This window comes from Oncorhynchus gorbuscha, linkage group LG07 (assembly GCF_021184085.1).
Source record: "Oncorhynchus gorbuscha isolate QuinsamMale2020 ecotype Even-year linkage group LG07, OgorEven_v1.0, whole genome shotgun sequence".
Classification (NCBI taxonomy): Eukaryota; Metazoa; Chordata; class Actinopteri; order Salmoniformes; family Salmonidae; genus Oncorhynchus; species Oncorhynchus gorbuscha.
This window is the reverse complement of record NC_060179.1, coordinates 87633692-87645893: the sequence shown is the minus strand read 5'-3', so window position 1 is coordinate 87645893 and position 12202 is coordinate 87633692. Positions and strand designations below refer to the sequence as shown.

Genomic DNA, 12202 nt, shown 5'->3' with positions numbered 1-12202 from the left:
TGGTCACCTCCCTGACCGAGTCCCTTCTCCCCCGATTGGTCAGTTTGGCCGGGCGGCCAGCCAGCTCTAGGAAGAGTTCCAAACTTCTTCCGTTTATAATGATGGAGGCCACTGTGTTCCTGGGGACCTTCAATGCCTCAGACATTTATTGGTACCCTCCCCAGATCTGTGCCTTGACACAATCCTGTCTCGGAGCTCTACAGACAATTCCTTTTTGCTCTGACATGCACTGTCAACTGTGGGATCTTATACAGACAAGTGTGTGCCTTTCCAAATCATGTTCAATTAATTGAATTTACCACATGTGGACTCCAATCAAGTTGTAGAAACATCTCAACAATGGAAACAGGATTCACCTGAGCTTAATTTCAAGTCTCATAGCGAAGGGTTTGAATACTTATGTAAATAAGGTATTTCAGTTGATTTTTTTGCCCCCCAAAAATTTAACCCGGATTTGCTTTTGTCATTATGGTGTAGCGTGAAAGTCAAGGGGTTTGAATACTTTCTCAATGCACTGTATAGGGCCCTATGTGTCGGATATACACACCACACACACACAGAGATAGACAGAGATTTAGATACCTTAACTGCCTGTGTCTCGGGTGTCTTACGTCTTGTTTGTTTGTGTGTCGGGCATTTCTAAGATTTGAAGATATTTGGGGCTTAGCCCAAAGCCTTTAGTCTTTCTTTCCCCTGGGGAAAATAGAAAAGAACTTGGTGCACTTTGAGATGAACATTGAGAGATCAGAACGTTGAGAGATGAGAACGTTGAGAGATGAGAACGTTGAGAGATGAGAACGTTGAGAGATGAGAACGTTGAGAGATGAGAACGTTGAGAGATGAGAACGTTGAGAGATGAGGACGTTGAGAGATGAGGACGTTGAGAGATGAGGACGTTGAGAGATGAGGACGTTGAGAGATGAGGACGTTGAGAGATGAGGACGTTGAGAGATGAGGACGTTGAGAGATGAGGACGTTGAGAGATGAGGACGTTGAGAGATGAGGACGTTGAGAGATGAGGACGTTGAGAGATGAGGGCGTTGAGAGATGAGGAACGTTGAGAGATGAGGGCGTTGAGAGATGAGGGCGTTGAGAGATGAGGGGCGTTGAGAGATGATGGTCGTTGAGAGATGAGGGCGTTGAGAGATGAGGGCGTTGAGAGATCAGGCGTTGAGAGATGAGGGTCGTTGAGAGATGAGGGCGTTGAGAGATGAGGGCGTTGAGAGATGAGGAAACTGAGAGATGAGGCCGTTGAGAGATGGGGACGTTGAGAGATGAGGTAGTTGAGAGATGAGGGCCCACGTTGAGAGATGAGGGCGTTGAGAGATCAGCACGTTGAGAGATGAGGACGTTGAGAGATGAGGACGTTGAGAGATGAGGACGTTGAGAGATGAGGACGTTGAGAGATGAGGTATTCTGAGGCATGGTCCTAGGGCCCAGGCCAGTTGAAACTGGAGCAGCAGCATGGCCAGGTGGACTGGGGACAGCAAGGAGTCATCATGTCAGGTAGTCCTGAGGCATGGTCCTAGGGCTCAGGCCAGTTGAAACTGGAGCAGCAGCATGGCCAGGTGGACTGGGGACAGCAAGGAGTCATCATGTCAGGTAGTCCTGAGGCATGGTCCTAGGGCCCAGGCCAGTTGAAACTGGAGCAGCAGCATGGCCAGGTGGACTGGGGACAGCAAGGAGTCATCATGCCAGGTAGTTCTGAGGCATGGTCCTAGGGCTCAGGCCAGTTGAAACTGGAGCAGCAGCATGGCCAGGTGGACTGGGGACAGCAAGGAGTCATCATGCCAGGTAGTTCTGAGGCATGGTCCTAGGGCTCAGGCCAGTTGAAACTGGAGCAGCAGCATGGCCAGGTGGACTGGGGACAGCAAGGAGTCATCATGCCAGGTAGTTCTGAGGCATGGTCCTAGGGCTCAGGTCAGTTGAAACTGCAGTAGCAGCAAGGCCCTGGTGGACTGGGGACAGCAAGGAGTCATCATGCCAGGTAGTTCTGAGGCATGGTCCTAGGGCCCAGGCCAGTTGAAACTGGAGCAGCAGCATGGCCAGGTGGACTGGGGACTGCAAGGAGTCATCATGCCAGGTAGTTCTGAGGCATGGTCCTAGGGCCCAGGCCAGTTGAAACTGGAGCAGCAGCATGGCCAGGTGGACTGGGGACAGCAAGGAGTCATCATGCCAGGTAGTTCTGAGGCATGGTTCTAGGGCCCAGGCCAGTTGAAACTGGAGCAGCAGCATGGCCAGGTGGACTGGGGACAGCAAGGAGTCATCATGCCAGGTAGTTCTGAGGCATGGTCCTAGGGCCCAGGCCAGTTGAAACTGGAGCAGCAGCATGGCCAGGTGGACTGGGGACAGCAAGGAGTCATCATGCCAGGTAGTTCTGAGGCATGGTCCTAGGGCTCAGGTCCCCCGAGAGAAAGAAAGAGAGAATTAAAGAGTGCATACTTATATTCAAACAGGACACCGGATAAGACAGGAGAAGAGAAGTACTCCAGATATAACAGACTGATCCTAGCTCCCCAGGAGGAGGACAGGAGGGGTCAGGAGACACTGTGGCCCCATCCGATGATACCCCCGGACAGGGCCAAACAGGCAGGATATAACCCCACCCACTTTGCCAAAGCACAGCGCCCACACCACTAGAGGGATATCTTCAACCACCAACTTACCATCCTGAGATAAGGCCGAGTATAGCCCACAAGGATCTCCGCCTCGGCACAACCCAAGGGGGGGCGCCAACCCAGACAGGAAGATCACATCAGTGACTCAACCCACTCAAGTGATGCACCCCTCCTAGGGATGGTTTTGAAGAGCCCCAGTAAGCCAGTGACTCAGCCCCTGTAATAGGGTTAGAGGCAGAGAATCCCAGTGGAAAGAGGGGAACCGGCCAGGCAGCGACAGCAAAGGTGGTTCATTGCTCCAGAGCCTTTCCGTTCACCTTCACACTCCTGGGCCAGACTACACTCAATCATATGACCTACTGAAGAGATTAATCTTCAGTAAAGACTTAAAGGTTGAGACCGAGTCTGCGTCTCTCACATGGGTAGGCAGACCATTCCATAAAAATGGAGCACTATAGGAGAAACCCCTGCCTCCTGCTGTTTGCTTAGAAATTCTAGGGACACTTAGGAGGCCTGTGTCTTGTGACCGTAGCAGGACCAAATCGGAAAGATAGGTAGGAGCAAGCCCATGTAATGCTTTGTAGGTTAGCAGTAAAACCTTGAAATCAGCCCTTGCCTTAAAAGGAAGCCAGTGTCGGGAGGCTAGCACTGGAGTAATATGATCACATATTTTGGTTCTAGTCAGGATTCTAGCAGCCGTATTTAGCACTAACTGAAGTTTATTTAGTGCTTTATCCGGGTAGCTGGAATGTAGAGCATTGCTGTAGTCTAACCTAGAAGTGACAAAAGCATGGATTAATTTTTCTGCGTCATGTTTGGACAGAAAGTTTCTGATTTTTGCAATGTTACGTAGATGGAAAAAAGCTGTCCTTTGAACAGTCTTGATATATTCGTCAAGAGAGAGATCAGGGTCCAGAGTAACGCCGAGGTCCTTCACAGTTTTATTTGAGACAACTGTGCAACCATCAAGATCTCTTTGTTTCTTGGGTCCTAGAACAAGCATCTCTGTTTTGTCCGAGTTTAAAAGTAGAACATTTGCAGCCATCCACTTCCTTATGTCTGAAACACATGCTTCTAGCGAGGGCAATTTTTGGGCTTCACTATGTTTCATTGAAATGTACAGCTGTGTGTCATCCGCATAGCAGTGAAAGTTAACATTTTTTCGAATGACATCCCCAAGAGTTAAAATATATTGTGAAAACAATCGTGGTCCTAAAACGTAACTTTGAGGAATACCGACATTTACAGTTGATTTGTCAGAGGACAAACCATTCACAGAGACAAACTGATATCTTTCCGACAGATAAGATCTAAACCAGGCCAGAACTTGTCCGTGTAGACCAATTTGGGTTTCCAATCTCTCCAAAAGAATGTGGTGATCGATGGTATCAAAAGCAGCACTAAGGTCTAGGAGCACGAGGACAGATGCAGAGCCTCGGTCCGATGCCATTAAAAGGTCATTTACCACCTTCACAAGTGCCGTCTCAGTGCTATGATGAGGTCTAAAACCAGACTGAAGCATTTCGTATACATTGTTTGTCTTCAGGAAAGCAGTGAGTTGTTGTGCAACAGCCTTTTCTAAAAATGTTGAGAGGAATGGAAGATTCGATTTAGGCCGATTTAGTTTTTTATATTTTCTGGGTCAAGGTTTGGCTTTTTCAAGAGAGGCTTTATTAATGCCATTTTTAGTGAGTTTGGTACACATCCGGTGGATAGAGAGCCGTTTATTATGTTCAACATAGGAGGGCCAAGCACAGGAAGCAGCTCTTTCAGTAGTTTAGTTGTATTCAGCTAGAAGGTTTAGAGGCCATGATTATTTTCATCATTGTGTCAAGAGATATAGTACTAAAACACTTGAGCGTCTCTCTTGATCCTAGGTCCTGGAGAGATGTGCAGACTCAGGACAACTGAGGTTTGGAGGAATACACAGAGTTAAAGAGGAGTCCGTAATTTGCTTTCTAATGATCATGATCTTTTCCTCAAAGAAGTTCATGAATTTATTACTGCTGAAGTGAAAGTCATCCTCTCTTGGGGAATGCTGCTCTTTAGTTAACTTTGCGACAGTATCAAAAAAGACATTTAGGATTGTTCTTATTTTCCTCAATTAAGTTGGAAAAATAGGACGATCGAGCAGCAGTAAGGGCTCTTCGGTACTGCACGGTACTGTCTTTCCAAGCTAGTCGGAAGACTTCCAGTTTGGTGTGGTGCCATCTCCGTTCCAATTTCCAGGAAGCTTGCTTCAGAGCTCGGTTATTTTCTGTATACCAGGGAGCTAGTTTCTTATGACAAATGTTTTTAGTTTTTAGGGATCCAACTGCATCTAGCGTATTGCGCAAGGTTAAATTGAGTTCCTCAGTTAGGTGGTTAACTGATTTTTGTCCTCTGACGTCCTTGGGTAGGCAGAGGGAGTCTGGAAGGGCATCAAGGAATCTTTGGGTTGTCTGAGAATTTATAGCACGACTTTTGATGCTCCTTGGTTGTGGTCTGAGCAGATTATTTGTTGCGATTCCAAACATAATAAAATGGTGGTCCGATATTTCAGGTTTATGAGGAAAAACATTAAGATCCACAACATTTATTCCATGGGACAAAACTATGTCCAGAGTATGACTGAAATACTGAAATTTGCTATCGTAAATGTTAGCAACACCTCCGCTTTTGCGGGATGCACGGGGGATATGGTCACTAGTGTAGCCAGGAGGTGAGGCCTCATTTTAACACAGTAAATTCATCAGGCATGAACCATGTTTCAGTCAGGCCAATCACATCAACATTATGATCAGTGATTAGTTCATTGAATATAACTGCCTTTGAAGTGAGGGATCTAACATAAAGTAGCCCTATTTTGAGATGTGAGGTATCACGATATCTTTCAATAATGACAGGAATGGAGGAGGTCTTTATTCTAGTGACATTGCTAGGCGAACACCGCCATGTTTAGTTTTGTCCAACCTAGGTCGAGGCACAGACACGGTCACAATGGTGATAGCTGAGCGGACTACACAGATTGTGCTAGTGGCAGACTCCTCTAAACTGGCAGGCTGGCTAACAGCCTGCTGCCTGGCCTGCACGCTATTCCATTGTGGAGCTAGAGGAGTTAGAGCCCTGTCTATGTTGGTAGAGAGATTACACCGTTGAGAGATTAGAACTCTGAGAGATTACACCATTGTGAGATCAGAACTCTGAGAGATGAGAACATTGTGAGATCAGAACGTTGAGAGATCAGAACGTTGAGAGATTACACCATTGTGAGATCAGAACTCTGAGAGATGAGAACATTGTGAGATCAGAACGTTGAGAGATCAGAACGTTGAGAGATCAGAACGTTGAGAGATCAGAACGTTGAGAGATCAGAACGTTGAGAGATCAGAACGTTGAGAGATCAGAACGTTGAGAGATTACACCATTGTGAGATCAGAACTCTGAGAGATGAGAACATTGTGAGATCAGAACGTTGAGAGATCAGAACATTGAGAGATCAGAACGTTGAGAGATCAGAACGTTGAGAGATCAGAACGTTGAGAGATCAGAACGTTGAGAGATCAGAACGTTGAGAGATCAGAACGTTGAGAGATCAGAACGTTGAGAGATCTATCTATCTGGACTCCAGAGCACATACTGTACATCTACAGTGTATTGCCAAAAACCTACATACAACTCAACAGGCTCCGACCTGTCTGAGACAAACTGATTAAAGAACCCCATAGTACCGAAGTGCTCTTTCGTGTGCACTTTGACACTCGTTTTCTCCTTCACTCCCTCGCTCTTTCTCTTTTTCTGTCCCACACACGTTATTAAATCATTTTATTACAAACTGCTCTCATGTATAAAACGAACTTGGTTTTATTTTAGATTGGCCAAGTCCTGCCTCTCCCGTCTACTCATTGGTTTTTAGGAGAATACTAACCCACATGGGTGTTTGAAAGATGAACCTAGGTCCACAGTCCAGAATAATGATAATGATGGAAACTCCTGTGAGACTGAAAACCATCTAAAGAAGAGGTGTCAAAATCATTCCACAGAGGGCCTAGCGTCTGCAGGTGAGGGAGGTTCTTTACTAATTAGTGACCTTTTAAAAAGTATAAGGCTGGTGCGAAAAGCCCCACTCCCAGCCCTCTGTGGAATGAGTTGGACACCTGATCTAAAGGTTTAGGGCTCAATCCCCAAGGCCTAGTGACACCACTGGTGTGTGTGTGTTTTCCAGGTGTCTGTATGGCTGGCAGGGGCAGTACTGTGACCAGTGTAATCCTCACCCTGGCTGTATCCATGGAACCTGTGTTGAACCATGGCAGTGTCTGTGCGATACCAATTGGGGAGGACATCTCTGTGACAAAGGTACACTTTATTCCTCTGCTGTCTCTTGTTCATACACCTCCCTTCCTCAGACATAGCCGGCCTGTTTTACAGTGTCCCTCCAATGTTTTCTCCCATTTCTTTGTCAAATGTTGTTTTACTGAGTGACACTTTTCTCTCTACAGTACAGTTGAAATGAAACTATTCTCTTAAATACTTCACTTGTCACCTTTATTCATAGTGCCACCATTACTCATAGTGCCACCATTACTCATAGTGCCACCGTTACTCATAGTGCCACCTTTACTCATAGTGCCACCATTACTCATAGTGCCACCTTTACTCATAGTGCCACCATTACTCATAGTGCCACCATTATTCATAGTGCCACCATTACACAGTGCCACCATTACTCATAGTGCCACCATTACACATAGTGCCACCTTTACTCCTAGTGCCACCATTACTCATAGTGCCACCATTATACAGTACCACCGTTACTCATAGTGTCACCATTACTCATAATGCCACCATTACTCATAGTGCCACCATTACTCATAGTGCCACCATTACTCATAGTGCCACCATTACTCGTAGTGCCACCATTACTCACAGTGCCACCATTACTCACAGTGCCACCATTACTCACAGTGCCACCATTACTCATAGTGCCACCATTACTCACAGTGCCACCATTACTCACAATGCCAACATTAATCATAATGTCAACATTAATCGTAGTGCCACCATTACTCGTAGTGCCACCATTACTCGTAGTGCCACCATTACTCGTAGTGCCACCATTACTCGTAGTGCCACCATTACTCATAGTGCAACTGTTACTCATAGTGCCACCGTTACTCATAGTGCCACCATTATACAGTACCACCGTTACTCATAGTGTCACCATTACTCATAATGCCACCATTACTCATAGTGCCACCATTACTCATAGTGCCACCATTACTCATAGTGCCACCATTACTCATAGTGCCACCATTACTCATAGCGCCACCATTACTCATAGCGCCACCATTACTCATAGCGCCACCGTTACTCATAGTGCCACCGTTACTCATAGTGCCACCGTTACTCATAGTGCCACCGTTACTCATAGTGCACCTTTACTCATAGCGCCACCATTACTCATAGCGCCACCATTACTCATAGCGCCACCATTACTCATAGTGCAACCGTTACTCATAGTGCCACCGTTACTCGTAGTGCCACCGTTACTCACAGTGCCACCATTACTCATAGTGCCACCGTTACTCGTAGTGCCACCGTTACTCGTAGTGCCACCGTTACTCGTAGTGCCACCGTTACTCGTAGTGCCACCATTACTCACAGTGCCACCATTACTCACAGTGCCACCATTACTCGTAGTGCCACCATTACTCGTAGTGCCACCATTACTCGTAGTGCCACCATTACTCACAGTGCCACCATTACTCACAGTGCCACCATTACTCGTAGTGCCACCATTACTAATAGTGCCACCATTACTCACAGTGCCACCATTACTCACAATGCCAACATTAATCATAATGCCAACATTAATCATAGTGCCACCATTACTCGTAGTGCCACCATTACTCGTAGTGCCACCATTACTCGTAGTGCCACCATTACTCGTAGTGCCACCATTACTCGTAGTGCCACCGTTACTCGTAGTGCCACCATTACTCGTAGTGCCACCGTTACTCGTAGTGCCACCGTTACTCGTAGTGCCACCGTTACTCGTAGTGCCACCGTTACTCGTAGTGCCACCGTTACTCGTAGTGCCACCATTACTCGTAGTGCCACCTTTACTCGTAGTGCCACCGTTACTCGTAGTGCCACCGTTACTCGTAGTGCCACCGTTACTGCCACCGTAGTGCCACCGTTACTCGTAGTGCCACCGTTACTCGTAGTGCCACCGTTAGTGCCACCGTTACTCGTAGTGCCACCGTTACTCATAGTGCCACCGTTACTCATAGTGCCACCGTTACTCATAGTGCCACCATTACACAGTGCCACCATTACTCACAGTGCCACCGTTACTCACAATGCCACCATTACTCACAATGCCACCATTACTCACAGTGCCACCATTACTCACAATGCCACCAGTACTCACAGTGCCACCATTACTCACAGTGCCACCATTACTCACAATGCCACCATTACTCACAATGCCAACATTAATCACAGTGCCACCGTTACTCATAGTGCCACCGTTACTCATAGTGCCACCGTTACTCATAGTGCCACCGTTACTCATAGTGCCACCGTTACTCATAATGGCATCATTACTCATAAATCAAATCAAATCAAATCTAATTTTATTTGTCACATACACATGGTTAGCAGATGTTAATGCGAGTGTAGCGAAATGCTTGTGCTTCTAGTTCCGACAATGCAGTGATAACCAACAAGTAATCTAACTAACAATTCCAAAACTACTGTCTTATACACAGTGTAAGGGGATAAGGAACATGTACATAAGGATATATGAATGAGTGATGGTACAGAGCAGCATACAGTAGATGGTATCGAGTACAGTATATACATATGAGATGAGTGTGTAGACAAAGTAAACAAAGTGGCATAGTTAAAGTGGCTAGTGATACATGTGTTACATAAGGATGCAGTCGATGATGTAGAGTACAGTATATACATATGCATATGAGATGAATAATGTAGGGTAAGTAACATTATATAAGGTAGCATTGTTTAAAGTGGCTAGTGATATATTTACATCATTTCCCATCAATTCCCATTATTAAAATGGCTGGAGTTGGGTCAGTGTCAATGACAGTGTGTTGGCAGCAGCCACTCAATGTTAGTGATGGCTGTTTAACAGTCTGATGGCCTTGAGATAGAAGCTGTTTTTCAGTCTCTCGGTCCCAGCTTTGATGCACCTGTACTGACCTCGCCTTCTGGATGATAGCGGGGTGAACAGGCAGTTACTTATAATGGCACCATTACTCATAGTGCCACCATTAGTCATAATGCCATCATTACTCATAGTGTCACCATTACATAATGTCACCATTACTCATAGTGCCACCACTACTCATAATGGCACCATTACTCATAATGGCACCATTATTCATAGTGCAACCATTACTCATAGTGTCACCATTACATAATGCCACCATTACTCATACTGGCACCTAATGGCACCATGGTGAATATGCGTATGCTGCTTTTTCCACCAGTGCTATCTCTAAGTCCTTCTCTTTTCCTCTGTCTTTCTCCATCCATCCCTCTCTCTCTCCTCCCCCACTCTCTTCTCCCCCACTCTCTCCTCCCCCAATCTCTCCTCCCCTCTCTCCTCCCCCCACTCTCCCCCCCCTCTCTCTCCTCTCACCACTCTCTCCTCCTCTCTCTCTCTCCTCCCCCCCTCTCTCCCCCCTCCCTCTCTCGTTCCACCACTCTCTCTCTCCTCTCCACACTCTCTCCTCCCCTCTCTCTCTCCTCCCCCTCTCTCAGATCTGAACTTCTGTGGGACCAAACAGCCCTGTCTGAACGGAGGAATCTGCAGCAACACGGGACCTGACAAATACCAGTGTTCCTGTGTTGAGGGCTACTCTGGAGTCAACTGTGAGAGGGGTAGGTAGTTACTGTGTTGAGGGGTAGGTAGTTATTGTGAGAGGGGTAGGCAGTTACTGTGTTGAGGGGTAGGGTAGTTACTGTGTTGAGGGGTAGGGTAGTTACTGTGTTGAGGGGTAGGGTAGTTACTGTGTTGAGGGGTAGGGTAGTTACTGTGTTGAGGGGTAGGGTAGTTACTGTGTTGAGGGGTAGGGTAGTTACTGTGTTGAGGGGTAGGCAGTTACTGTGTTGAGGGGTAGGGTAGTTACTGTGTTGAGGGGTAGGGTAGTTACTGTGTTGAGGGGTAGGGTAGTTACTGTGTTGAGGGGTAGGGTAGTTACTGTGTTGAGGGGTAGGGTAGTTACTGTGTTGAGGGGTAGGGTAGTTACTGTGTTGAGGGGTAGGGTAGTTACTGTGTTGAGGGGTAGGGTAGTTACTGTGTTGAGGGGTAGGGTAGTTACTGTGTTGAGGGCTACTCTGGAGTCAACTGTGAGAGGGGTAGGTAGTTACTGTGTTGAGGGGTAGGGTAGTTACTGTGTTGAGGGCTACTCTGGAGTCAACTGTGAGAGGGGTAGGTAGTTACTGTGTTGAGGGGTAGGGTAGTTACTGTGTTGAGGGGTAGGGTAGTTACTGTGTTGAGGGGTAGGGTAGTTACTGTGTTGAGGGCTACTCTGGAGTCAACTGTGAGAGGGGTAGGTAGTTACTGTGTTGAGGGGTAGGGTAGTTACTGTGTTGAGGGGTACTCTGGAGTCAACTGTGAGAGGGGTAGGTAGTTACTGTGTTGAGGGGTAGGGTAGTTACTGTGTTGAGGGGTAGGGTAGTTACTGTGTTGAGGGCTACTCTGGAGTCAACTGTGAGAGGGGTAGGTAGTTACTGTGTTGAGGGGTAGGGTAGTTACTGTGTTGAGGGGTAGGGTAGTTACTGTGAGAGGGGTAGGGTAGTTACTGTGTTGAGGGCTACTCTGGAGTCAACTGTGAGAGGGGTAGGTAGTTCCTGTGTTGAGGGGTAGGTAGTTACTGTGAGAGGGGTAGGCAGTTACTGTGTTGAGGGGTAGGGTAGTTACTGTGAGAGGGGTAGGTAGTTACTGTGAGAGGGGTAGGGCAGTTACTGTGAGAGGGGTAGGGTAGTTACTGTGAGAGGGGTAGGGTAGTTACTGTGAGAGGGGTAGGGTAGCTCGGACAGTAGGTGGTCTGGTAACTGCCAGTATGAGTGGGTCGTCATGGTTTTCTGTTTCCTCTGTAAATGGGTGGGTCGTCATGGTTTTCTGTTTCCTCAGTAGATGGGTGGGTCGTCATGGTTTTCTGTTTCCTCTGTAGATGGGTGGGTCGTCATGGCTTTCTGTTTCCTCTGTAGATGGGTGGGTCGTCATGGCTTTCTGTTTCCTCTGTAGATGGGTGGGTCGTCATGGCTTTCTGTTTCCTCTGTAGATGGGTGGGTCGTCATGGCTTTCTGTTTCCTCTGTAGATGGGTGGGTCGTCATGGCTTTCTGTTTCCTCTGTAGATGGGTGGGTCGTCATGGTTTTCTGTTTCCTCTGTAGATGGGTGGGTCGTCATGGCTTTCTGTTATTATTATTATTATTATTATTATTATTAGGGGTGGGTAGTTACTGTGTTGAGGGGTAGGGTAGTTACTGTGTTGAGGGGTAGGGTAGTTACTGTGTTGAGGGGTAGGGTAGTTACTGTGTTGAGGGGTAGGGTAGTTACTGTGTTGAGGG

At 47.0% G+C, this 12202-nt stretch overlaps 1 protein-coding gene across 6 annotated transcripts in view; it reads left to right on the top strand.

Moving 5' to 3' along the window:
* LOC124040455 (protein jagged-1b-like) overlaps positions 1-12202 on the top strand; it is a 210334-nt gene that overhangs the window by 88053 nt on the left and 110079 nt on the right. For all 6 annotated transcript variants that reach the window (XM_046357673.1, XM_046357674.1, XM_046357676.1 and 3 more), the window contains exons 6-7: positions 6823-6953; positions 10389-10508. In XM_046357673.1, the coding sequence (XP_046213629.1) occupies positions 6823-6953; positions 10389-10508 (251 nt within the window). The remainder of the gene's footprint in view (positions 1-6822; positions 6954-10388; positions 10509-12202) is intronic.